The sequence below is a fragment of the Microcaecilia unicolor genome, chromosome 1, assembly GCF_901765095.1.
Source record: "Microcaecilia unicolor chromosome 1, aMicUni1.1, whole genome shotgun sequence".
Lineage (NCBI taxonomy): Eukaryota > Metazoa > Chordata > Amphibia > Gymnophiona > Siphonopidae > Microcaecilia > Microcaecilia unicolor.
Genome location: NC_044031.1, coordinates 580,535,750 through 580,561,384, shown reverse-complemented (window position 1 = coordinate 580,561,384; position 25,635 = coordinate 580,535,750). Strand labels below are relative to the sequence as shown.

The following is a 25,635-nucleotide window of genomic DNA, read 5'->3' as shown; positions in this document are numbered from 1 at the left end:
TGGGTGCCTTTTTCAATACTGTTAATTTCTGACTGGGTAACTTTTTGCTGCATATTTTCAGGGTGTCTTTTGTGATAGAGAGGAAAGTTTCAACAAATATACATTAAGAACACTGAGAAAAAGACCAGGAATTGGCCAGCACTCTGATTCTAGCCTTGATAAGAATATAGAAATGCCAAGTGAGAACATGGAAGGAAAACCATTTACAAGGTAACTGACCCATTTTGCTTTGTACAATATCTTGTAATGGCTAGCAGCATGCTAACATTCCTTGTGACCTTCATCCTCCATTGCCTTACATAATCTAATATCTGTGCTTTCTCAGCATCAGCTCAACTGTTCTGCAAAAATGGGTTATCCTTTGCTACCAGGAAAAGATCCAGAAGTGGGACATGAAGGACTGCTAGATAAGCCACTGGTTCAACAAATCCAATTTTCTCAAACGTATATAAAGACTCTATGGCAACCATGTTTCGGCATACATGATGCCTGCCTATTGCTATATCGGGGCAACCTCGTTTGCCCTGCGACACTGATTTTCTTCAGTGCATAATTGCTTTAGCAGTCAGACAATGTATTACGTCCATGTACGTGGTCTTTTAAAGACCTAAACATCACTCCTGATTCTCACCCCGTATCATTCTTTTATTTTGGCTTTCAACATCTGCAGACTCCTGAAGCAGGAATCTTGTATGCTGAAACATGTTTGCTGTGTCGAGTCTTTATATACGTTTTTGAGAATAAATTGGATTTGTTGAACAGGTGGCTTATCTAGCAGGCCTTCATGTCCCACTTCTGGCTCTCCTATTGGCTTCTCTGTGGGACTTTTCCCAGTGTTGTTACTATTTTTGGTTCTTATCACTTGCTTCAAGCAGGTGGCGGTAGAGAAGACTGAATTCTACCAGTGACATCATTAATAATGAACTGTGGTGTCCCCCCTCCCCCCCCATGAAGATTCAGGTCAGATATATATATATATATATATATATATATATATATATATATATATATATAATATAAATTTTTTTTTTCTACCTTCAGCAGGCAGTAGGTTGCTGTTTAGTAAAAGGTATGGGGGAGACTAGTCATCTCTCTCCCCTCCGTCAAAAGGGGGGCACAGTACGCTGCGGCTTCTAAGCATTCCAAAGGGGTGGGTTTTTGATCGGCACAACACTCTCCTGCTCAAGGAGGAGGTCAGGGCAGGCCCTTAGGCAGGGCTCCTCAAGTCTGGTGCCACCAGCTCCTCTAGTGTGGGGGAAGGGGGGAAGTAGACTAGCAGCTGCCTGGCCTGCCCAATGAGGGTGTGCTGGGCCCCTCAGTGGTCCTGGTGGGAGGAAGGCTTTCCCTCTTCCAGGACGAGTGGCCCTGGATCAATAGGTCCTGGAGGTGATAGGGAATACTCTTTGGAGTTCACTGTCCAGTTCCCCACGTTTTCATGGTCTTACCCCTGCAGCAAGAGGTTACTCTCTCTTCAGCACCTTTATGCTCTTGGAGCAGTGGAGTTTGTGCTGCTGGCAGTGTGTGGTCAGGGCCAGTATTATGTTTTTTTGTGTTCCCAAAGAAAGGGGGCTCTGTCAGGTCCATTCTGGACCTCGAAGGGGTGAAGGCTTGCACGTGGGTTCATAATTTTCACATGGAGACTGTGCTCTGTCATCACTTCAGTTCAGCTGGGGGAGTTTTTAACTTCACTGGATGTCATGGAAGCCTACTTGTATATTGTATATCCCAATTGTGGATTTCCACAGGCAGCATTTGCAGTTGTGAGCAGGGACAGGATTTTCAGTTCCCAAGCTCTGCCTTTTGGCCTTGCTACAGCACACTTTTTTCCAAAGGTTATAGTGGTGGTGACTGTGCACCTGCAATACCAGAGGATGCGGGTTCACCCGTATCTGGATGAGTGGCTGATTGGCCGATTCGGAGGTGGAGTCCTTTCAAGTTATGACTCAAGTGATCTCTTTTCTGGAGTCCTTGGGCTGGGTTGTGAATCGTCTCAAGTCACTTGGTGCCCTCTCAGGTGAAATTGCAGATTTGCTGTTGGTGATCTGTAACATGTCATAATCATCCTTAGTATCTGAAGAGTGGCCTATGGTCCGTTGCTGCCCTCAACCCCTTCGAGGGAAGGGAGTTTGCAGAGTCGCAGGAAACAGCCACTATGATTTAAAAAAAACAAAATAAAAAGGAATTGTGGGATGATCGGGAAATCACAGACCGATTTAAGCCTGACGTTGGTGGCAAAAATTTATGAAGAATAAAATAACAGAACATGTAGACAAACCTGGTTTAATGGGACAGTCAACATGAATTCAGACAAGGGAAGTCTTGCCTCCAATTTGCTTTTTCTTAAATCATGAATAAACATGGATAAAGGTGAACCAGTCGATGTAGTGTTTCTAGCTTTTCAGAAAGCATTTTGACAAAGTCCTTCATGAGACTCTTGAGAATTAAAATAGGAGGCAATGTTTTGTTTAGGAATTGGTTGATAGAAAAGAGGGTAGGGTTAAATGGCCAACTTTCTCTCGGTGGAGGAGGGTGCATAGTGGATTGCCCCAAGAATCTGTACTGGGACTAGATCTATTTAACATTTTATTAATAATCTGCAAATGGGAATGTGTGTTGTGTTGTCTGAAGACTGGGCATCCATGTGGCAAATGAAATTTAATGTGGACAAATGCAAATTGATGCACATTAGGAAGAATAATCCAACAATATTATACAAGACTGGCAAACTCCACAGCAACAACAGTTTAAGTTGCCACAAATGGTCAAAGGTGTTTCTCCAGGAACCCACAATTCATTCAGAATGGAGAAAAAGCCTCAAACCTGACAGCCACTCAGGATATACCTTCAAATCTAAGCTGTCTTAAATACCATCACTGGCAAAAAGAATCTATCATATTGAACTTCAAAATTCATGTGGGTTACACAGTGGAACACTCCAAAGACTAAATGTGCACTAGGAACATCTTACTTATCTGCAGTTCTGTCATCCCAGAAAGCCTTCCTGAAACATACCCTTTACCCAGTGGCACATCTCTAAAAAATGCACTGTCCTGGTGTGGGGAGTGCACTTTACCTTGGGGGGGGGGGGGGACTCTGGTTCCTTTTTGGGGCTCTTGCAGCAAGGCCTGAACCAAGGGTTAGCCTTGAGCTCCCTGAAGGTTCAGGTGGTAGTTCTGTCTAGTTTCGGGGGGGGGGGGGGGGGGGGGGGGAGTGAATGGCAATTCTGGCCTTGCATAGAGAGGTAGCACAGTTTCTGAAGGAGGTTTTAAATGTTTTTATTTTTTGGTGCATTTGTATCCCACATCTTCCCACATGAGCAGTCGCAATGTGGCTTATATTAAATCAAGAGGATACAATACATAGATGGCACAAATTCGGAATGTGACGGGAGAGGAAGGAACATGGGATGCCAGGGGTGAAGCATCTACAAGTGAGTGAGGTTAAACAGAAGAGTTGCCAGTGGAGTAAGCCTCTTCAAATAAGAACGTTTTTTTAAGGTCTTCTTGAACAGTTGGTGGTCGACGAGCTCTTTAAGTTGTTGTGGCAGACCATTCCAGGATGTTGGACTGATGTAAGGGAAGGACGAAGCATAAAAGGTCTTGTATTTGACATTCCTGCAGGTGGGGTAATGTAGATTGAGGTAGGTCCTTGCAGATCTGAGGGCATTCCTAGGTGGCAGATCGATGAGACTGAGCATGCATTCATGGGCTTCTCCATATAGTATCTTGTGTGTAAGGGAGCAGATTTTAAATGTAATACGGTCTTTTATTGGGAGCCAGTGCAGTTGAAAGCGCAGTGGTTGAGCAGGAACAAAGCGCGATTTCCCCAGTACTAGCCTTGCAGTCATGTTTTGAGCTATCTGAAGCCTTTACAGAATATAGTCCCAGCAACCAGCATAGATGTCGCTACAGTATACAGTACAGTATGTTAAAACCGCCGCTGCACACTGAGCAGAGGATTAAAGCAATTAGAATGTTAATTATTAAGAAAGGAAGTGAAAGCAAAGCTGAGAATGTTAGAATGCCTTTGTATCATTCCATGGTGCGACAGCATCTTGAGTACTGTGTTCAATTCTGGTCACCGCATAGAAAAGAAGGGCAATCAAAATAAGAGGATGGGGCAACTTTCCTAATGAGGAAAGGCTGAAGTGGGTAGGGATCTTCAGCTTGGAGATGAGACGGCTAAGGGGGAGATATGAATAGAGGTCTGTAAAATACTGTGGAATGGGTAGTAAATTTAAAACAAATCTGCGAAAATATTTCTTCACTTAAACTCTGTTTTTACCACACTCCCTGGAAATGAATTCCAATCGGCTTAGCAGGACTTAAAGATTTGGATAATTCTTTTCTTAAAAAAAAAAAAAAAGTCCAGAAACCATAATTAAGATGGAGTTGGGAAAACCCACTGCTTGCTTCTAAGATAAGCAGCATAAAATCTGTTTTACTGTTCCGGGTTCTTGCCCAGTACTTGTGACCTGGATTGGCCACTACTGGAAACGGGATACTGGGCTTGATGGACCTTTGGTCTTTCCCAGTGTGGCAGCACTTATATTTGTGGCACATGTCCTTTTTCATCTGGTGCTCAGGGGGCTGTCTTAGGTTCTGTTTGAGCTCTTGTGTTCGGCCTCTATTAAGGACCTCGCCTTTAAAGCAGTGTTTTTTGGTGGTGGTAATTTCGGCTCAAATTGTCTGAGTTCCAAGTTCTTTCATGTCGGGACCTCTGTCCTTTTTTGGAGGATTCAGAGGCTTCCCTCCTTTTCTGCCAAAGGTGGTTTCTCCATTCCACGTGAATCAAGATATTTGCATGTCTTCCTCTGTGGAGGGTGGTTCACTGGCCACAGATTGGAGGCTCCACAGGCTCGTTGTCAAGAGGACCTCTCCAGTACCTGAGAGAGATGAGTTTCGTCTCTGATCACGTTTTTGTGCTTTTTCCATGGCTGTAGGAGTGGTCGGGGCCCTCCAAGGCCTTTATTGTGAGGTGTGTTAAGGTGGTGGTTGAAACTTCTGCGGTTCTTGGAGGAGGATTAGAGAACACTTGGGGAACCAATAATAGAAGAGGAAGTGTCATTGGCCATTCAACAAAGCACCTTGTGTAAATCACCAGGTCCGGATGGACTTCGAGCTGCGTTTTATAAGTTGCTGTCTCCTTCCGTGGTGACCTTCTTACATTGTTTATGCAATTTGTTGAGGATGGGGCTTTGCCTGGCTCCCTTCAATTAGCTCAGATTATTTTGTTGTTGAAGCCTGGGAAGGACCCCAAGCAACCATCCTCATATCGGCCCATCTCGTTATTAAATGTAGAAGCTAAGTTGTTTGCTAAGGTTTTGGCCAATAGGTTGGCTCGGGTGCTCTACCTTCCGTGATAGCCAAGCCTCAAGCAGGGTTTGTACGAAGACGTACAATTACAAAAAATGTTAGAAAAATTATAATTTCTCTGGAACAGGTAGAACGGTTGGAAGAGCCATCTGTATTATCTTCGCGGAAAAGGCGTTCGACCGCGTAAATTGGAAGTTTTTATTTGATACGTTATGGCACTATGGAGCGGGAGAGTTCTTTTTGAAGGTAGTGCAGGCTTTGTACACTTCACACCAGGCAATGATTGGATTGAATGGGATCTTCTCGACAACATTTGAGATCAGCAGGGGAACAAGACAAGGGTGCCCCTTATTTCCATTACTCTTTATACTTTCTTTGGACCCCTTGATTAGGGAAATTGTGAGCAATCCGGAGATAAAAGGGGTGAAGGTGGGAACGCAAGAATTTAAAATATCTGCCTTTGCGGACGATCTATTGATTCACATTATAGAACCCCAGAAATCTTTGGCAACGTTGATGGATAGGTTTCTGGAATATGGTGAATTTTCTGGTTTTAAGCTCAACCTAGACAAGTCTTTGGCCATCCCAACCTGTAGGTCAGTGTGATGGGATTGGGTAGGTGAGTTTCCACTGAAGTGGGAAGCCACCTCTTTTAGGTATCTAGGGGTCAGACTATGTAGCAGACCTGCTTCGTTGTACAGTGGTTGTCAAAATGGATGCATTTACCGCTGTTGATACATGGCAGAATATAGTTATTCAATATGGTTTTATTCCCACGATGGTTGTACACAATCCAAGTACTGCCGATCTGGTTATTGAAGCGGGATCTACAAATGTTGCGCAAACTCTTATTTAAATTTTGTTGGGCAAGGAAGAAACCGAAAATGGTTTTTAAATATCTTGTAGGTTCTTGGAAACATGGAGGTTTGGGATTACCTGATTTGCAAGTTTATAACCAAGCTTGTTTGCTGAGACATATTGGAGATTGATTCTTAGAACAAGCGTTCACTCCAATAGAACTGGAGGCGGAATTTTAGGCTCCTTGGCACATAAATTCTTTGTTGCAGGGACCTAGGAAGGTGATACCACAAGAGTTACAGAACAGTATGCTTTTGAGGCCGCTGCGTGAAGTATGGAGATATTTGGTTCTTTTGTTGGAGGGGGGGGAGGGCCCGGGTACATCAGATCAGATACCTATTTGCGGTAATTTGCAATTTTCCCCAGGGCAGGATAATGCTAGTTTTAGGAGATGGGTTGAGCCTTCTGCAACATGTGGTGAATAATGAGGGGAAATTGTTCACTTGGGTCCAAATGCAGGCTAAATGAGGAGTGGACACTAGAGATGTTAGCATACTTATAATTACAACATTATCATAAGTCTTTGGATAGAAGGGGGTTGGCTTTCAACTTAAGTGACCACCTAGAGGAATTCTTTGGTCAGTTCAGAGAGGGGAGTTGTCTGTTTCATTACTCTATAAGGAGTTACAGCGACGGTCAGCAGTTGAGTCTTGACCGATGCTACTAGACAGGTGGAACCGAGATTTGGGACAGTGGTATCTCTATGCAGGACTTTCTGACCTTAAGAGGATTCCAGAGGTTTCTATTAGTGCCGAGCTGAGAGAATGCCAATTCCGGGTATTACATAGAGCATACTTTTACGCAGGAGCAGCTGTTTCGAATTGGGGGAGTGGAAACACCAATTTGCCCGAAATGTAAACAAAACAGCAATTCCTTCTTTCATGCATTTTGGGAATGCCCAAAGGTGAAAATGTTCTGGGGAGCGATCTTACAATATGTAGGGGGACTTTGGGGCTGCTCTTTGCTGATGGTGCTTGCAGGCTTGCTCTTGGATAAATATGAACAATTTGGTATGAGCAAGTGTGAGAGTACTCTTCACGCGGAAAGCAGTAGCCTTGGGCAAGAGAATTATATTGAGAGTGGATAGGTGACGGGAAGCTGTCTTATTGGGCATGGAGGAATCGCCTACATGCTTTGATGCTTATGGCAAGGAAGGGGGCATATGGTTCTCCAAAACAAAAGATGTTTTTAGAAGTATGGGAGGCTTATCTTCAACCACATAGGGTGAGGAGCTTGATTCTCAATCTGTAGCCACTGACTCGGATGAGGAGAACAGTTGACGTTAATGAGTTGGCATTGGATTGGGGGTTTTCTTCCTGCTGCACACGCTAGCATTTGATAGGGGTTGTGATTATATAATTTGTTCCAATGGTTATCAGATTTGAGGGAAAGGAGGGGGGGGGACTAGGAGTTGGTCGAGGATACTCCACGTCCATCATCCCGTGGGGGTCATCAGAGTCCAGACCTCGTGGGGCCCGGATGAGGGAGAGAACGCAATAGGAAGAGAGGAGTAACATGGATGTGATTACATTTTATGAAAGGAACCGGCTATATACTGAGATGGAGTTAAGGTTCATTTTAGTAGAGTTGGAAGTAATAAGTCAGTTTCATCAGGACTAAGACTGAGAGGGAGGGGGAAGGGGTTGGGGGGGAGTAAGGGGATAGGGGAGAAAATGATAATAAAACAAAGTTTTGGAGGATGTTCATCACTGAGTTGAATTTGCTTGTGAAATTTGTTTAGTGAAATGTACTATTTTGGTTTAATATGCTGAATGCTTAATAAAAACCATTTAAACATAAGGTAGTGGTTGAGTCTGCCTACGTCAGTAAGAATAAACCAGTTCCGCAGGGATTGAAGGCCCACTCTACCGTTGGTCGTCGCTTCATTTGTCAAGCATTAAAGGTTGGATGTGCTGGCCAGATCCCAGTTGAACTTTGGCATGGCTGTCATGGGGTGGGGGGGACCTTGCTTTCCATGCCCAGTAGATCTGCTTCTTTACATTAGACTTGTTCAGAATGGTTGAGCCGATACTGAGAGGAGAATTTACGCCTTACCGGATAATTTTCTTTTCTTTAGCCTGAGAAAACATTTTGCAGTTCCACCCTTGGAAGATCTCAGCCTGGGGTTCTGGATGTGTTCTGTGTTCTCATTGATCAGTGCAATTATATTTAATATGCTGCACTTATAACAATTTTTAATTCTCTCGCTGTAATCTCTTCCCCCTCCCCTCCCAGCGTCCCTCCGGACTAGCCCAGAATGACTGATGGGTTGTGCATGCCTACCAGCAGGTGGAGACTGAAGACTGATTTTGAGGCAGCCACTAAGAGCTGTGCTCAGCCCCTTGGAAACATCGGTATTCTCAGTCTCCAGCAGGTGGTAGATGTGGTGAGCCCCTTGGTCTCAAAATGTCTATTCTGTTTGCTCAGGTAAATGTACCTATTTCTTTCTCAGTCTAATAGTTTGAAGTTTTGTTTTCTCTTATACATCTGTTCGCTGTTTTGGTAATCTGCTGGCTGAGGCCCCAGGTGGTTGTTCTGAACAGGTGTTAAGCAAACAAACAAAAAAAAAAACAGTGTGGTGGCATGATGAGGACATTTTTTTTTTGTCGTGGATTTCACTTGGCTCTCTAGTGTAAGGTTATGATCCATTGTGACGCTGAGGATTTTCAGGCTGTCTGAGATGGGGAGGGTGTAATCTGGGGTATTTTTAATTGTGGGGTTGTTGACATTGTATTGGGATGAGAGGATGAGACAGTTTTTTTTTCTGTGTTGAGTTTTAGTTGAAATGCATTTGCCCATGAGTTCATGATATTCAAGCTGAGCTTGATTTTGTTGGTGATTTCTGTTATCTCCTGTTTGTAAGGAATATATATATAGTGACATCTGCATAGATGAAAGCGTTTAGACCTTGGTCGGATAAGGACTTGGCGGCTAGTGGGATCATCATTAGGTTGAAGAGGATCAGCGATAATGGAGAGATCCCTGAGGCTCTCCACTGTGATGAAATATTTGAATTTGATTTCACTTGATATGTTCTAGTGGTTAGGAAACCCTTGATCCAACTGAGTGTTTCCACCAATCCCGAAGTAATCTAGTAGTCTTAGTAGTATATTATGTTTACTATGTTGAATGCACTAGACATGTCGAATTGGAGAAGAGCATGCTGTTTTTACCTGTTGCTGTTTCCTGCTTGAATTTAGCTAGGAGGGTTATTAGTGCTGTTTCAGTGCTGTGGAGGGGGCGAAATCCTGATTGTGATTCATGTAATATTGTGAATCTGTTTATGTAATCAGTGAGTTGTTTGGTTACCATGCTTTCTATCAGCTTGACTACCAGTGGGATAGATGCTACTTGGTGGTAGTTAGTGATTTCGTGTTGTTTTTTTTTTTCTTGGTATCTTTTGGTATTGTGGTGAGTAGGATATTGCCATTTTCCTTAGGGAAGAGACCTTGCTGAAGCATGTAGTTTAGGTTGGCTGTGAGGTCAGCTATGTAGCGGTCAGGGGTGGATTTTATTAGATAGTTGGGACAGGTTTCCAGTTGACAATTTTTGCTCCTCTTGTCTCTGGTTGCTGTAATGCTCTGTTTGTACTAGAATAGAACTTGTGTAGATACGCAGTTTTTGTATTTGAAGTATTCCCGGCACTTGGGTTTATTTAGCTTGTAGGTCTGTACTAATTAACTTATTGGCATTCTTTCTTTTGCTAAGAAGCTAGGTTGAGCAGATCATTCTCAGGCAGCCATCCTGTCAGGGTTTGACTTTCTCCCCAACCCATAGGTCTTAAAACCATTCAGTTGTTTTGATCTCTTAAATGCCCAAGATGTGTTGGCTGAACCCCTGCTTCGAGACTTTAGTTGTAATAGAGTTGATGCCAAAATGGCAGAAAGTGAGGATGTCACTAGCTAGAGGAACCCTGGTAACGGGAGGGGGAGGAGAGGAAGGAAAGGGACAAGCAAAACCAAATATAGATGGACAAATACCAAAAAGAATATGCAACATCAAGTGGAATCGTGTACCCCTTGACTGTAGTATAAAGAGGTGCCATGTGAAACAAAATGGAGTCCATATATAAAGTACTACTACAGGGGGTTGGGGTGGTGATAAATGTTAAATATCAAAGGTGGACTTCATTACCGTCCTATGGAGAGTTTAAAAACAACAAAACTTCCATACAAGCAACAAATAAGTATAAGTAGCTAAGGTCCCCTTTTACCAAGCTGCAGCAAAAGGGGGCTGGCGTTGGCATCGGTGCGTGTTTTACACATGTGCTGAGGCCCTCTTTTACCGTAGCTGGGAAAAGGGAAGTTTCGCTTTCCTATAGGAAATGGCTGGGTGGCAAGTAAAGCACTTGCTGTGCGGCCATTTCAGGGGGAGTTCTTACCGCCACCCATTGAGGTGGCAGTATGAGCTCCCGTGTTAAGCGGGCAGTGCCGCAGGGTATACTCCAGAAATGACAGTGCACTAGGGCTAGGAAGTACTGCCGGGCTGCTGTGGTAGCCCAGCGGTACTTCGGTATAGCAAGCAGTATGCCCGTGTTGGGCTTTCTGCCGCTTAGTAAAAGGAGCCTTAAGTGACTCTGGTAAGTTGACAAGCATCCAATTCTGTTAGACAAGCTGCTCATCTAATCGATAAAAAAAACCTCATGAAATCAGAGCCAGTGCAGCTACCAGAGCTCTGTTGATGTCTGCATCATTAGATACCACTACTTCATTAGACCCAGTGGTAACTATCATTTTAGAGCAGGTATTAGTGCTGTTATGTATAAGTGGTTTCTAAATACCTATCTTATATGCTTCCTATACTGCTACTAGTCTTAATTTAGGCTTGCATTCACTATCGCATTTCACATTTTGAGACTACATAGAATTTGAGAGATTGGACTATATGTATAGAATTTGGGATAGGAGGAGGATGATGTTTACTGTAGGAGAAACTTTAAAATTGGTCAGAATACCAGGTGGGATGAGGCTACAAACTGTCTGCTTTTCATATTCATAAGAACATAAGAGTAGCCATACTGGGTCAGACCAGTGGTCCATCTAGCCAAAACAGTGGCCAAGCCAGATCACAAGTACCTGGCAGAAACCCAAATTATGGCAACACTCCATACTACAAATCCCAGGGCAAGCAGTTGCTTCCTATGTGTGCCTCAATAGCAGACTATGGACTTTTCCTCCAGGAATTTGTCCAAACCTTTTTTTTTTTTTTTTTTTTTAACCCAGATACACTAACCACTGTTACTACATCCTTCGGTAAAGAGTTCCAGAGCTTAACTATTCATTGAGTGAAAAAATATTTCCTCCTATTGGTTTAGAAGTATTTCCATTGAATTTCCTCAAGTGTCCCCTCGTCTTTGTACTTTTGGAATGAGTAAAAATCAATTTACTTCTACTCGTTCTACACCACTCATGATTTTGTAGACCTCAATCGTATCTCTCATCCATCTCTTTTTTCCAAGCTGAAGAGCCCTAACCTCTTTAGCCTTTCCTCATATGTGAGAGGAGTTCCATCCCTTTTATTATTTGTCATTGTTCTTTGAACCTTTTCTAATTCCACTTTCTTTGTCATCAAGCAGATGAAGCCATTATGTATGGGTTGTGTCCATCAACCAGCAGGGAGAGATAGAGAGCACTCAACTTTTCACAGTGCCTCATGGCCAGCCAGCTCCACTGCCTCTTCAGTATTCTCTATCTCCCCAAGTAGGGTGGCTGCAGCTTCTTCAAGCTCCATCAAAAATCTGCCTGGGGGTGGCTCCTGGCTTGCCAGTTGTTAGCCGGGGTGTTAGAGGCTATAGCAGCTTCACTTTGAAGGCACATAGGTTAGCCCTTTCCCACTCAGTGGATGCAGGCACATTGGTTCACCTTTCCCACTCATTGAGCCTCCGGAGTTCTTATTACCTCTGCTTTCCTCACAGCGTTAAAAAAAAAAAAAAAAATTGTTAAAGGCCTGGGAGATCCTAAACCCCAGTGCTTGCCCGAAGATAGGCCTCGGCCTTCCTCCAAGGGCCAGGCAGTCCACTCCTCTTATAGACCTCGCTTCTGTGAAGCTAGAAGGTACTGCCCGGGGCGTTCTGCTGGGTTCACTTCTCGTGCCCGTTTTTCAGCAGAGGAATTCCTTTCGCTCGGACAAGCGTTCTGCAGCCACCGGCTCTAGGCCTGGAGTTCAGGGGCGACCCTCTCAATGATGGTGTGCCGGCCCCCTCCTCGCTTCCTGTCATCGGAGGGCGTCTTTCCCTCTTTGCCGAGGAGTGGGCCAATATTTCCTCAGATCAGTGGGTTCTGGACCTGATCAGAGATGGCTACAGAATAGAATTCAATGCCCCAGTAAGAGACGTGTTTGTGGAGTCCCGATGTGGTTCTGCCGCCAAATGGGCGGCGGTAGAGGAGACTTTGCAAGGTCTCATTCAGTTAGGGGCTGTGTCCCCGGTACCTCCCGCCGAACACGGCTACGGCTGATACTCCCATCTACTTTGTGGTGCCATGAAAAGGTGGGTCTTTTCGCCCTATTCTGGACTTAAAAGAATTAAACAAGTCCCTGAGAGTGCGGCATTTCCACATGGAAACCCTGCGCTCCGTCATTGCTGCGGTACAGCCAGGAGAGTTTCTCACGTCTCTAGACCTGAAAGAAGCTTACTTGCACATACCAATTTGGCCCCCGCACCAGAAGTTTCTGAAGTTTGCGGTGTTGGGAAAACATTCCCAGTTCCGGGCCTTGCCTTTTGGCCTCACCACAACTCCCCAAACCTTTTCGAAGGTAATGGTGGTAGTAGCTGCTTTGCTCAGGCGAGAAGGTATCAGGGTTCACCCGTACCTAGACGAGTGGCTTATCAGAGCAGACTCTGTAACAGAGAGCTATCAAGCTACAGCCAGAGTGGTCTCAGTACTTCAGTCTCTAGGCTGGTCGTGAATATGGCCAAAAGTCACCTGACCCCCTCGCAATCTCTAGAATATTTGGGGGCCAGGTTCGACACAGACTCGGGCTGTGTATACCTACCAGAGCTAAGGTGGTGCAAGCTTCAGAATCGGGCCCATCTGCTCCTGAGGATGCCCCGCCCACGAGCTTGGGACATTGTCAAGCTGCTGGGATCGATGACAGCCACATTGGAAGTGGTGCCCTGGGCGAGAGTGCACCTGAGACCTCTACAGTATTCCCTACTTCAAAGATGGTCTCCAGTTTCTCAGGATTCTCAATGCAGACTTTCTTGGCTCCCTGCGGCCCGACTCAGCATGGCGTGGTGGCTCTCAGACAGCATGCTGCAGCGAGGAATGCCGCTGGCGCTCCCTGATTGGTGTCTAGTAGTGACAGATGCCAGCCTGAAGGGCTGGGGCGCACATTGCAAGGGGAAGCATGCCCAGGGCCTATGGACACCCGCGGAGTCGGAGTGGTCCATCAACCGCCTGGAGTTGAAAGCAGTGTTTCAGGCGCTTCTGGCCTTTCAAGTGACCCTGGAAGGATTGGCTGTCAGAGTGATGTCGGACAACACGACAGCAGTGGCCTACATAAATTGACAAGGCAGCACTCACTGCAGAGCACTGGCCGCGCACGCCGAACAGATTTGCCACTGGGCCGAGCTGCATCTACAGTTTCTGTCGGCAGCTCACATTGCAGGTCAGAGCAACGTGCAAGCCGATTAAGCAGGCATCAGATCGATCCAGCAGAATGGGAACTTGCAGACGAGGTATTCCTGCAGATATGTGCCAAATGGGGCATGCCCGTGATGGATCTTATGGCGACAAGTTCAAATGCCAAAGTCCTGTGCTTCTTCAGCAGACGGAGAGATCCTCGCTCAGCAAGGTTGGATGTCTTCTCAGCCCTGGCCTCCGGGCCTACTATATATGTTCCCTCCGTGGCCCTTGTTAGGGCGCGTGCTCCTGCAGATTCGGCTGCACCCAGGAGAAGTGGTCCTCATCGCCCCGGTTTGGCCCAGGAGGCCTTGGTATGCAGACCTCCGACAGATGCTAGTGGAGGCTCCCCTTCCTTTACCTCTGGTACCGAACCTGTTGTCACAGGGCCCGGTAGCCATGGAGGACGCCTGCCGCTTTGGTCTTATGGCATGGCGATTTGAGAGGGCGCAATTGAGGGACAAAGGCTATTCAAACAGTCATTTCCACTCTCCTGCAGGCCCGCAAGCGTTCCACTTCCGTGGCTTATGCCAGGATTTGGCGCCAGTTTGAGTCTTGGTGAGCTTCAAAAGCGATCACACCTATGCGGGCTCCTGTCTCGCTGATTCTGGACTTTTTTGCAGGATGGTGTACAAATAGGCTTGGCCTATAATTCCCTGCGGGTGCAAGTGGCAGCGTTGGTCTCCCTTCGTGGTAAGGTTGAAGGCGTGTCTTTAGCTGCTCATCCAGATGTGGCACGGTTTCTTAGTGGGGTGCTTCGGCTCCGGCCTTCCACGCGAGCACCCTGTCCAGCTTGGAACCTGGGGCTAGTTTTGAAGGCCTTGCAGGCTTCTCCTTTTGAGCTGCTAAGGCGAGCATCGGAGAAAGATTTGACACTAAAGGCTGTCTTTCTTGTGGCCATTACTTCAGTGAGACGGGTGTCAGAGCTCCAGGCGCTGTCCTGTAGAGACCCATTTCTCCAATTCTCAGAGTCCGGGGTCACGGTTCGGACCGTGCCTTCCTTCATGCCTAAGGTGGTTTCAGCGTTTCACCTAAACCAGCCTATTTTCTTGCCCTCCTTTGATAAGGAGGAGTTTCCAGAATCTTTTGGGCAGTTGCACTTGTTGGATGTGCGCAGGACTCTGCTGCAGTATCTGCGAGTTATTCTCTTTCAAGATCTATGATCTGTTTGTTTTTGCTATCAGGACCTCGCAGAGGGTCTCCAGCGTCTAAAGCCACTATTGCCCGCTGGCTCAAAGAAACTATCTTTTCAGCTTATCTGCTTGCTGGCCGGTCTCCGCTTGTAGCCTTTAAGGCACATTCTACCAGAGTGATTTCTTCCTCTTGGGCTGAAACTGGAGCACTCTCTCGTCAAGAGATATGCAGTGCAGCAACATGGGCTTCTAAGCTCTCTTTTGCCCGACATTACAGGCTGGATGTGGCTGCTAGGAGGGATGCGCGTTTTGGAGCACAAGTGCTAGCGCATGGTGTGACCTGTTCCCACCCTATATAGGGATTGCTTTGTTACATCCCATACGTAATGGCTTAATCCGCTTGATGTCAAGGAAGGGAAAATTAGGTTCTTACCTTGGTAATTTTCTTTCCTTTAGTCATAGCAGATGAAGCCATGAGCCCCCCCTGTATGATTGTCTGTATGCTGTGAATCTGTTTCAGGTTCTGTTCTGTTGTTTCCTGAAGTTCCTTCCTTGGGAGAAAGTTGGAAAACAGTCTTCAGGATTCATGTTCACTTATTGGAGGATGAGTCCATTCCCTCCAGTTTGTTTTGGAGGATGAGTTTATTCCCTCCAGGAGGTTGCGTGTATTCCCTCCTTTTGAGTTCATGCCCTTGTTAAGGGGCCATCGTTCGCTGTGAGGAAAGTTCATGTTATTCCCATTGCGGTTTGCCATACTGCTTTGGAAGCTTCAAATATTGAAGAGGCAGTGGAGCTGTCTGGCCATGAGGCACTGTGAAAAGTTGAGTGCTCTCTATCTCCCCCTGCTGGTTGATGGACACAACCCATACGTAATGGCTTCATCTGCTATGACTAAAGGAAAGAAAATTACCAAGGTAAGAACCTAATTTTCACTTTTTCTTTTTTTTTTTTTTTTGAGATAATGGTGACTAGAACTGAACACAGTACTAGTTTTTCTTAATGTTCTATAATGTTTTAACTAAGCGTATATGTAGCAGCTGTATTCATGCATTCAAAAAATGACAGTACTGCAAGATGTTAAATATCCATATCTCCCAAAGGAAAAAAAATTTTTAATCTTATTTTCTAGGTTTGTTTTATTTCTGTTTTATTTGCAACTACATTCAAAGCAGTTGACATAATATGTACAGGTACTTATTTGTACCTGGGGCAATGGAGGGTTAAGGGGCCCTTTTACTAAGCCGCATAAGTGTCTACATGTGCCCAACGTGTGCCAAAATAGCTACCGTGTGGCTCTTGCAATAGTTTCATTTTTTGGACGTGCGCCAAATGGCATTTGATGGGTGTAGGTCATTACTGCGTGAGACTTTACGCTAGGTCAATGGCTGGTGGTAAAGTCTCAGACCCCAAATGGACGCTATCCAATTTTGATTTTGCCGCACATCCATTTTTGGCAAAAATTTTAAAAGGCTTTTTTTTTTTTTTTTTGCAGGCGCGCTGAAAAATGGATCTACACGCCCCTACACTATTGCAGGCCATTTTCAGTGCACTTTGGGCAAATTACTTAGAGGTTCTTTTACTAAAGTCACAAGGAACTGCAGTGGGAATCACACCCATTTCCCCAGCATTAGTCTGCTGCACTAACCATTAAGCTACTCCTCTTGCAAGTTTTCAATTTATTTACTTAATTATTGCTCATTATATATTGTGTATTAAGATTTTTGTATGTTTTACAGAAATTGTTTGACTCATGATGCAGGCACATTGTGATGCTGAAACAGACTGCATCGAGTCATTGTCATTTTACTCAGTCTTTCTAGCTGTACTCCTTTGTCTTGATGTGTGCGTACATATTTTACTTAAATATGGTTGGAACTCATTATGCTTTACTTTCTTACAGGCGGTTGGCCAGGCTACAGGCTGATAGGCAAAAGGATGGTGACTGCCAAGAAGGTGAACTTAAGACTTTGTTATAATCTTTGAGGACAAATAGGATAATTGACATTCACATGGTTGACATTTTCAGACAGAGCCTGGGTTCTGCATTTATCAGAAGTGACAGCTTTAATGTGCTCCTATTTAGCATATGTTGGATGTCACTCTCCTGTCTTTTTTTTTTTTTTTTTTTTTTTTTTCCAGTCCGAGCCTAATAGTCATGTCTTAAAGTGCATTCATCTTACTGTGTATGTTTATGTAGATCTTTTACTTAGAGGTTTTATGCGGTGTCAGTTTTATGCGGTGTCACTTGTTTTTTTGTTTGTTAGACTTGTACTGCTATTGGTGACTTTTATTTTTCTGACAGTTTTGATTTTGCTTCAGCTGTATTTTAGTGGTCCAGAATGAGAAGACAGCAGTATTAAAAAAAAAAAAAAAAAAAAAATTCCCAGACCCTCTACATACCGATGAGCATGAACCTTTGTATGTGCAGGGGTAGGGGAACGTACCTTTTTTGGCTAGAAGTGGCCAAACCAATGTCTGAGCCTGTCCTAAGCTCTTTAGGTGATGATGTTGTGTTGGTCAAAATATTGGTGGGCCATTGGCCCGCATGACTCATCCAGTTCTGTTGCTTATGTGAATGCTGGACATAATGTACCTGTGAAAATATTGTTCCCAGAGGTCTTTGGTAGCAAATAAGAGTGTAATATTAAAATATCTGATAACAAATTGGCCACATCAGGGGACTCCCAGCTGCAGGTGGTGATAGAAATATTGCCCCTCAGTCAGGCATCAGTGGAGACCAGAGAACATCCTCTAATTCGGACTTGTCTGAGTTTAGTTCTGAAGCCAGATTTTAGGATTTTCCTAATGAATATCCATGAGAGAGCATACTGCAGAGGTAGTGGGCATACAGATCTATCCCATGCATATTCATGAGTGAAATTCTAATGAATATGCGTTATGATAAGTATTTAAATGTCTTTCCCCTCTCTTGCTTTATGAAGACCACTGACCATTTTGGTAGCTGACCTCTGGAACAACCTATCCTTATCTTTTTGATAACTGTACATAGTACTGTAAATGGAGTCTTAAAACTTAAAGACATTATCCTCTCCTCTTCCTGCTGGCCATTCTCCCAGTGCACCCAAGCATCCTCCTGACTTTTGCTGTTACCTTTTCTACCTGTTTAGCCACCTTAATATCACATACAATCATCCAAGTTCTGGTCCTCTCATATGCAGAAGTACTTCACCGCTATACTGTACCCACCCCCTTGGAATTTTATAGTCTGAATGCATGACACCATTTTTTTTTTTTAGCATTTAAATCTTAGCTACCAAATTCTGGACAATTCTTCAAAGCTGATGAGTCGGAGAAACTGAAATCTTTCCTTGTCACAAGCAGCAGATGAATCCAGGAACTGGTGGGTTGTGTCCATCTACCAGCAGGTGGAGATAGAGATAACAGAACTGTTGGGAGTAATAGCAGACGGCCAGCCCCTCTATCAGTTAGTATATCTCTATCTCTAGCAGGTGTTGGATGGCTTCTCTCCAGCTCCTAGATTCAAGGCCACAGAGTGCTTCTGGGCCTCTGGCCAGTTGAGCCGGGGGAGGGGGGGGTCTGACTGAGAGTGTCCGCTTTGGAGGCATACTTTATTGCAAAGTCCGTGCCTCACCCCATACTCTCTTCTGACAGGCTTCAGGTCTCACTATGCTCTCTCTTCCCTCCTCACTAAAAAAAGAAAACAAAAAAAAAAAAACCTATAGCATTTATTTGACGAAAAAACAAAACAACAAAAACAAATTCAGAGCTGAGAGCGCTTCTATGCCTGTCTGATTCTGCTGCTGTTAGAGCTGGAGCGTATTTCCTCAGCTCCTGCTGCGCAATCCAGCTCTTATGGGGAATCAGCTGGTAAGTGCTGGCATCGGGTTTGTTTTTCTCCCAGCGGGGCGGTATGGCAGCAGAAACAGTAGACTGTTCCCGCCGTGGAACCGGTGGTCAGTGGCGGGAGTCTGTAGTACTGATTGCGTTGAGGTGCCTGGGGCAAAGGACTGTTCCTCCATCTTAGAGACGGTGTTTTCCTGCTCTGAGTTGCATGGTCCGCATTCCATTTTACAAAGCGATACCAAGTGGTTCCTGCTATTTCGGCTTCCCCTACTTGTGGGGCCTTGTTGGGGGGGGGGGGGGACGACAGAGGCTGCCTCCTTTGTCAGGTCAGGGACCAGCGCCTTCTTTTGCTCCAGGGTAATTCTTTTCTCCAGAATTTGTACTTTTGATGCATCAGGTCTATATTCTGAAGCAGACCCTCCCCCTTTCTACCTCAGCCCCCTCCTCTGGACCTTCTGCAGCTCTTGGGGGCGAGAAGGTTTTTTTGGGGTCCCTTCCTGATGACGGGGCAGCTTTTAAGAGAAGAACCTCTCCTGTTCCTGAGGAGGGGTCCTTAGCCCAAGGGTCGGCAGCTCCGTCAGTAGTAGCTCCCTCTGGGGGGTCCTGGAGACAGGCGGCTGTGGAGGAATTAGAGAACGTTGACTTTTCAGGAACAGGCAGATGATGTCTCTGCGGTTCAGCTTTTCCAGAAAGATGAGTTGTCATCTCATTTCACAAGCTTTAGAAGCTTTAAATATTGAGGACCCAGACATTGCGGCTGCTAGTCTGTGAACCCTAAGATGGTCAGCATTAGACGTTCGGCTAGGGCCTTTTCAGTGCATGAGGCCATTGACAAGATGATTTCTGCCCAGTGGTCAGACCCAGATGGCGCTCTGAGGGTATCCAAGGCCATGTCTCGTCTACTTAACCCTCCATTGCCCCAGGTACAAAATAGTAGTTGCAAAATACCACAGGCGATATATCAAGTACCATTTCCCTTTCCCTTTATCCGGTCACGTCGGTGCGATCGGAGCAGTTAGCCCTTCCTAAGGTGGACACCCTAGTGACTGCGGTCACTAAAAAAGACTACTCTGCCAGTTAAGGGTGGAGTAGCACTCAAGGACATGCAAGACAGATGTCTGGAAGCTTCCTTGAAGCGCTCCTTTGAGGTGGCCTCGTTGGCACTTACTACTACTACTACTACTGCTTAACACTTCGAAAGCGCTACTAGGGTTACGCTGCGCTGTACAGTTTAACAAAGAAGGACAGTCCCTGCTCAAAGGAGCTTACAATCTAATGGACAACATATGCAGCCATTCAAATTGGGGCAGTCTAGAGTTTTCCTGAATAGAGGTAGAATGGTTAGGTGCCTATGCGGCTAGAGCTTGTCTTAGTTGGCTACACTCCAATCAAGAGTCTTTTCAGGAGACAGATGGAGCTGGGTCTCCGGCTTTTTCGCAAATGGAAGTGGGTCTGGCTTATTTAGCAGACGTCCTTTATGACTTGGTTCGTTCTACAGCCAAGCTTATGGCTCTAGCTGTTTCCTCTCGGAGAATGTTATTGCTTTGTCATTGGTCAGCTGACATGGCCTCCAAACAACGCCTTATCTGTTTGCCCTTTCAATGTAAGCTGTTGTTTGGGGAAGACTTAGAGAAAATTAAGGATTTGGGGGAGTTCAAATCCCTACGCCTTCCTGAAGATAGTTCTAAACCTGCTTCCAGACAGGCCTGCTAAAATCCCGTTTTCGGGATGTGAGCAGTTATCGCCTGGGTCGGGCTTCTGGCTCCTTTCAGCATCCCTGTTTTCAGCAAAGATCTTCCTTTCACAGTGAAAAGCGAGCTGCAGGAGCCTCCTGTTGACAGGGAACTGCTCCTCTCACCTCACAATGATAAAACGCTGGCCTGTTCTATGAAGCAGCAGATGGGGGGGGGGGCGCTTTCTCGGTTTCTCCCAGAGTGGGTCAGCATAACCTCAGACCAATGGGTTCTTGACGTGGTGTGGGACAGATACAAACTGGAATTCAGTGCACCCGTCACAGAATTTTTTTTCTGGAATCTTGATGTGGCACGCATTTGAAGTGGATAGCAGTGCAATCCATATTGCGAGAGCTTTTAAGGTTGGGAGCCATAGTTCCTGTCTTGCCTCCCGAATTGCGCAAAGGCCAATATTCCATTTACTTTGTAGTACCCAAAAAGGGCGGAACTTTTCGCCTGGTTCTCGATTTTAAGGGTCGTGAAAAAGTTCCTGCGAGTTCGTCATTCTTGCATGGAAACATTACGACCCGTTATTGCGGCAATCATCTGGGAGAGTTCTTGATGGCACTCGACCTCAAGGAAGCTTACTTACACATTCCAATTTGGCAACTGCATCATAGGTTTCTTAGGTTTGTGATTTTTAGGTCGGCACTTCGTTTTGAGCTCTTCCCTTTGGCCTGACCACAGCTCCACGTACCTTTTTCAAAGGTCGTGGTGGTTTTGGCGGCCTTCTTACGGAAAGAGGGAATTTGAGTTCATCCTTATATCAATGACTGGTTGATTCGAGCAGACCTCCTCAGGAGAGTTGGACTGCCACCTCCTGGGTAATCTCACTTCTTCAGTCAACTCAGACAAGAGTCAACTGTTCCCAACTCGGACCTTGGAATACCTAGGGGTGCTCTTCGACACGAAGGTAGGGAAAGTTCCCCCTCCCCCCATGGCCGAAGAGTAAAGCTGATGGCACAGGTGCACGCCTGTGTTAAGTCCTGGGGTCCATGGCAGCTACCTTGGAAGTGTTCCTGTAGGCGTTTTTTTCGAGAGGATGGAATACTCGCAACAACTCCCAGGAGGCCATCTGCAACATTCTAGCCTTCTATTATCTAATGTGGGTGGGGGGGGGGGGGGGTCTTTCCCCACCCAATGGTGTAGCACTGTCCGGGCCAGCATCAGTGCCAGCAGAACAAATCTTTGTTGGTAGTCCAATAGGCCCTGCGCACCAAGGGCTAAGCCCAACCCCAAAAGGAGGATTGCATATGTCCATTCACAAGTTATTCTTACTACAGCCTCTATAGTGGCCAGCACCCCAGACCAAAAGAGCTGAAGCTTAGCACATTCCAAGAAATGGTGCACTGTAGTACCATTACTTTTCACATTTGTCACACATCTCTGAATCCCATAACTTCATAGATTTCCCATTACATTTAGAAATATAAATATCATGCACCTGAACTTCCGGAAAGCACTAAAAACCAACCTGTTCAAAAAAGCATACCCATCTGACCCAACCTAAGTGTGTAAACCTCGCAACACAATGAAACCAAAGCTCGTAACAGACTCTACACAACTCTTCCCCTCTACGATTCCCCAATGTGCCTATAACACATGAACCTTATTAGTCTACTACAACTCTCTGTATTTGTTTCACTACCGGAAATGGCAATTGCTTCTACAGTATTATGTAAGCCACATTGAGCCTGCAAATAGGTGGGAAAATGTGGGATACAAATGCAACAAATAAGTATATTGGAGGGGTTTTTTTCCCCTCCCCCTATGGAGAGTGATGAGGAAAAAGCAAATGTGCTAAATATCTTTTTTTCTGTGTTCATGGAAGAAAATACTGGAGAAGGACCACAAGTGGCTGGTAAAGGTGTAAAAATGAGAATGGAGTGAATATCGCACCATTCACAGAAGAAAGTGGTTATGAATACCTTGAAAAGTTGAAGGTGGACAAAGCCCAGGATATTGAGTGAGCTTAGAGGTTCTGGCTGATCCTGTTAAGCATTTGATTAATAAATTCTTGGAGAGATTTCGTGGAATTGGAGTAGAGCAGGTGTAGTCCCTCTTCACAAAAGTGGCGACAGAAGACGTTGGAAACTAAAAGGCTGGTAAGCTTCACTTCTGTTAGTGGAAAAGTAATGGGAAGTGTTGCTGAAGGAAAGGATAGTGACTTTCCTGGAATCCAATGGGTTACGTGATCTGAGGCAACATGTATATGTATAGCCTAGAGGAAAGAAGGGATGGGGAGATATGATACAGATGTTTAAATACTTTAAAGTTTTTAATATAGAAACAAAATATTTTCCAGAGAGAGAAAATGGTAAAGCTAGAGGACATGAGCAGAGGTTGCAGAGTGGCAGACTTAGGAGTAATATCAGGAAATTATTTTTCACGGAGAGGGTAATTGATGCCTAGAATACCCTCCTAAGGGAGGTAGAGAGAAAAACAGTGACTGAATTAAAAAAGGTGTGGTAGGAACATAGAGGATCTCTATTTAGAAAATGGGTGATATAAAAAAAAAAAAAAACCTTTAAATGACTGCTTTGTTTTGAATGTGTGACTGATACTTGGATGGCAACTCTGGCTGTGAAGAACTAAGACCAGTGCTAGGCAGACTTTGTAGGTCTCTGTTCTGTATATGGCAGTCTGGTTTAGGATGTGCTGGAAAGGGCTTCAATGGCAACTTCAGTAGCTGGAACCATGGACAGTTTTGGGTAGACTTTTACATCTGGCTCTCTCAAATGACAAGACTGATTTGGATAGGCTGGAGCGGGCTTTAATGGCAACTCCAGTAGTTGGACCATAAGGACACAGCTGGGCGGACTTCTACTGCCTTTGTCCCAGAAACACCAGAGAAGACATGATCAAACATATCATGTTCATTGTTGATATAATCATGAATGAGTTTGACTTGTAGGGCAAACTGGATGAACCGCTCAAGGTATTATCTACTATCACTTACTTTTGTTTTTATTTTTTCCTTCCCCTGTCCAAGTTAGTGTCACCTTGGTTTTATGGCACTTTTCAGTTTTCCTTTTTCTGGTAGTTTCCACCTGCTTTGACATTGGGTGCTGGTAGTAGGATCCAGGACCAGTCCTCGTAGGCACCGAAGGACTGCAGTGCTGTGCATTGGGTGAAGGCCAAGAAGCATTGGCATCTGTCCTCGGGGCATGGTGCTAGGAGCTCTGGGGCATTGGTGTGCTGGCACTTGAGAAGGGCAGGGAGGAGCAATTCCCCCTCTGTGATAGCATTCCATCGTGCTAGTCTCCCCACAGCCAAGATTGTGCTTCTGATTTGGCCCAACAGGTTCTCAGGGTGCCTCCATACCAGCCTTTTCCATTGCACATCCTTGAGGAGATCTGAGCTGGGGTGCCTCTTTGCAGGTCACGGTGCAAAAGCATCAAGGGTGCTTGCACCAGACATGGAGCTGCTTCAGCCCATCTTGGAGGCTCATGCCCTGCCTGTCAGGCAGTCGTAGATGTTGGTGCTTTGCCAGGCATCAGTGTTGGCACCAACTGATGTAGTGATCCCTTCTATCAGGGAAGGAAGCAGCTTTGGAGTGTCGGTGACAATCTGCACCTTGGCGCCCATCATTGAGGCCTAGACCACTTTCAAGTAGACCAAGGCAATTATAGTCTCGGATGTTTTATGATTTTGCAGTCTGATATGGACCACTCCTGGGCTCAGAGGAGAGGTCTTTAGGGAACACCCTTAGATCCCTCCCCTTCCACAATGGAAAGTCTCCTCTAGAGGAGCTCTCCTATTTTGGCTTTCTCAGGGAAATGGTGGCAGCCATTCCGTTTCAGTTGGATATGGAGGACAAGCCCAGGGCTGAGTTAACTGTCATGGACTATGATTCTCTGCCGCAAAAGGCTGTGACACTCCACAATTTCCTGTGGAACGTGCAGATGAGAACATTGAGATCTCTCTGTGCAAGTATTACCTAAGAAGGCAGATTCCATATACTGACACCTGAAGGCTCCTGGATTCACAAAGGCTCAGTTGCCCCACCATTCTGTGGTACTTGAATTGACCTTTCAAAAGGGTCAAGAGCTTCTTCATTCATGCCCCGGCTTCCCTGGGTAGAAACTCTGGACTTTGAGAGGAAAGGTTTTCTGGCCTCATTGTAGTTGAAGTCCTTGACATCCAGTGCACTCACCTTTGTGGCACACTCCATTGGAGCAGGCTGCAGAGCTTCACCAGTAAGCAGGAATGTGGAACATATTTGGCTAGTTACCTAATTCTATTGTCCATCTAGGTGACATTGGTAATGATGCTTAGTCTGCCAACTCCCCATATAGAGGTTCAAAGTGAATAACATAAAATTCATGAAACAATCTACATGATACAAACCAAATCGAAAAAATTTTAATTCAATTGTTTGAAATAGCAAATTGAGAAATTATCCTAAGTTTAGCAGGCAGAGAACACCAAGCAGAGACTGCTTGGTAAGGAAGTAAAGTTGATAAAGATTTTTTTGTATTTAGCGCTAGCAAAAGATAGAAAATAAGACGAGACTCTCGAGCTTGTGGGGAAGAAAAGGGGGGGTTGCAATGGGAAGGAAAATAGATATTCTGGGCATGTACCTATAATTGTCTGAAGACAAGCAGGCTATATCATTTTCACATGTGGGTAATATCATTCACATTGCCTGGTGCAGAGTGGTTTAATAGTATGTATAACTTTAAGAGCACTTGCTACTGTCCCCACCGCATATGTGTGAATGCCTTCCTGCTTGCTATGAGAGCGCAGGATCAGCAGTCTCTCCATCTGCCATGAGGAGAGAATGTGCTCTCTGTAGTTTCTCACAGCATCCTGGTACATGAGATACTTTTTGGAGCATTTTCAGTGACTTCCCTGCAGGATTTTCCCCCGTTTTATTTAGTATTCCCTTTGCGTTTTTTTTTTCTCCGTTCCTGTATCATTTGTCAGGTTCCCGGCTCATTGTCGAAAGAGAAGGACGTCCATCTTTCGACATAAATCAGAAGATGGACGTCCATCTCGGTATAATCGAAACCTGATTTTTGGATGTCTCCAAATAGTCTTTCGCAAGGACGTCCAAATTTCAAGGGGGTGTGTTGGAGGTGTAGCAAAGGTGGGACTTGGTCGTGCCTAACACTTGGACGTCTTTGACCCATAATTGAAAAAAGCA

The 25,635-nt window shown here is 45.2% G+C and overlaps 1 protein-coding gene across 3 annotated transcripts in view; it reads left to right on the top strand.

The window, feature by feature from the left end:
• Window positions 1–25,635, top strand: part of ATAD2 (ATPase family AAA domain containing 2) — a 393,801-nt gene that overhangs the window by 11,445 nt on the left and 356,721 nt on the right. For all 3 annotated transcript variants that reach the window (XM_030218745.1, XM_030218753.1, XM_030218736.1), the window contains exons 2-3: window positions 62–210; window positions 16,829–16,881. In XM_030218745.1, the coding sequence (XP_030074605.1) occupies window positions 62–210; window positions 16,829–16,881 (202 nt within the window). The remainder of the gene's footprint in view (window positions 1–61; window positions 211–16,828; window positions 16,882–25,635) is intronic.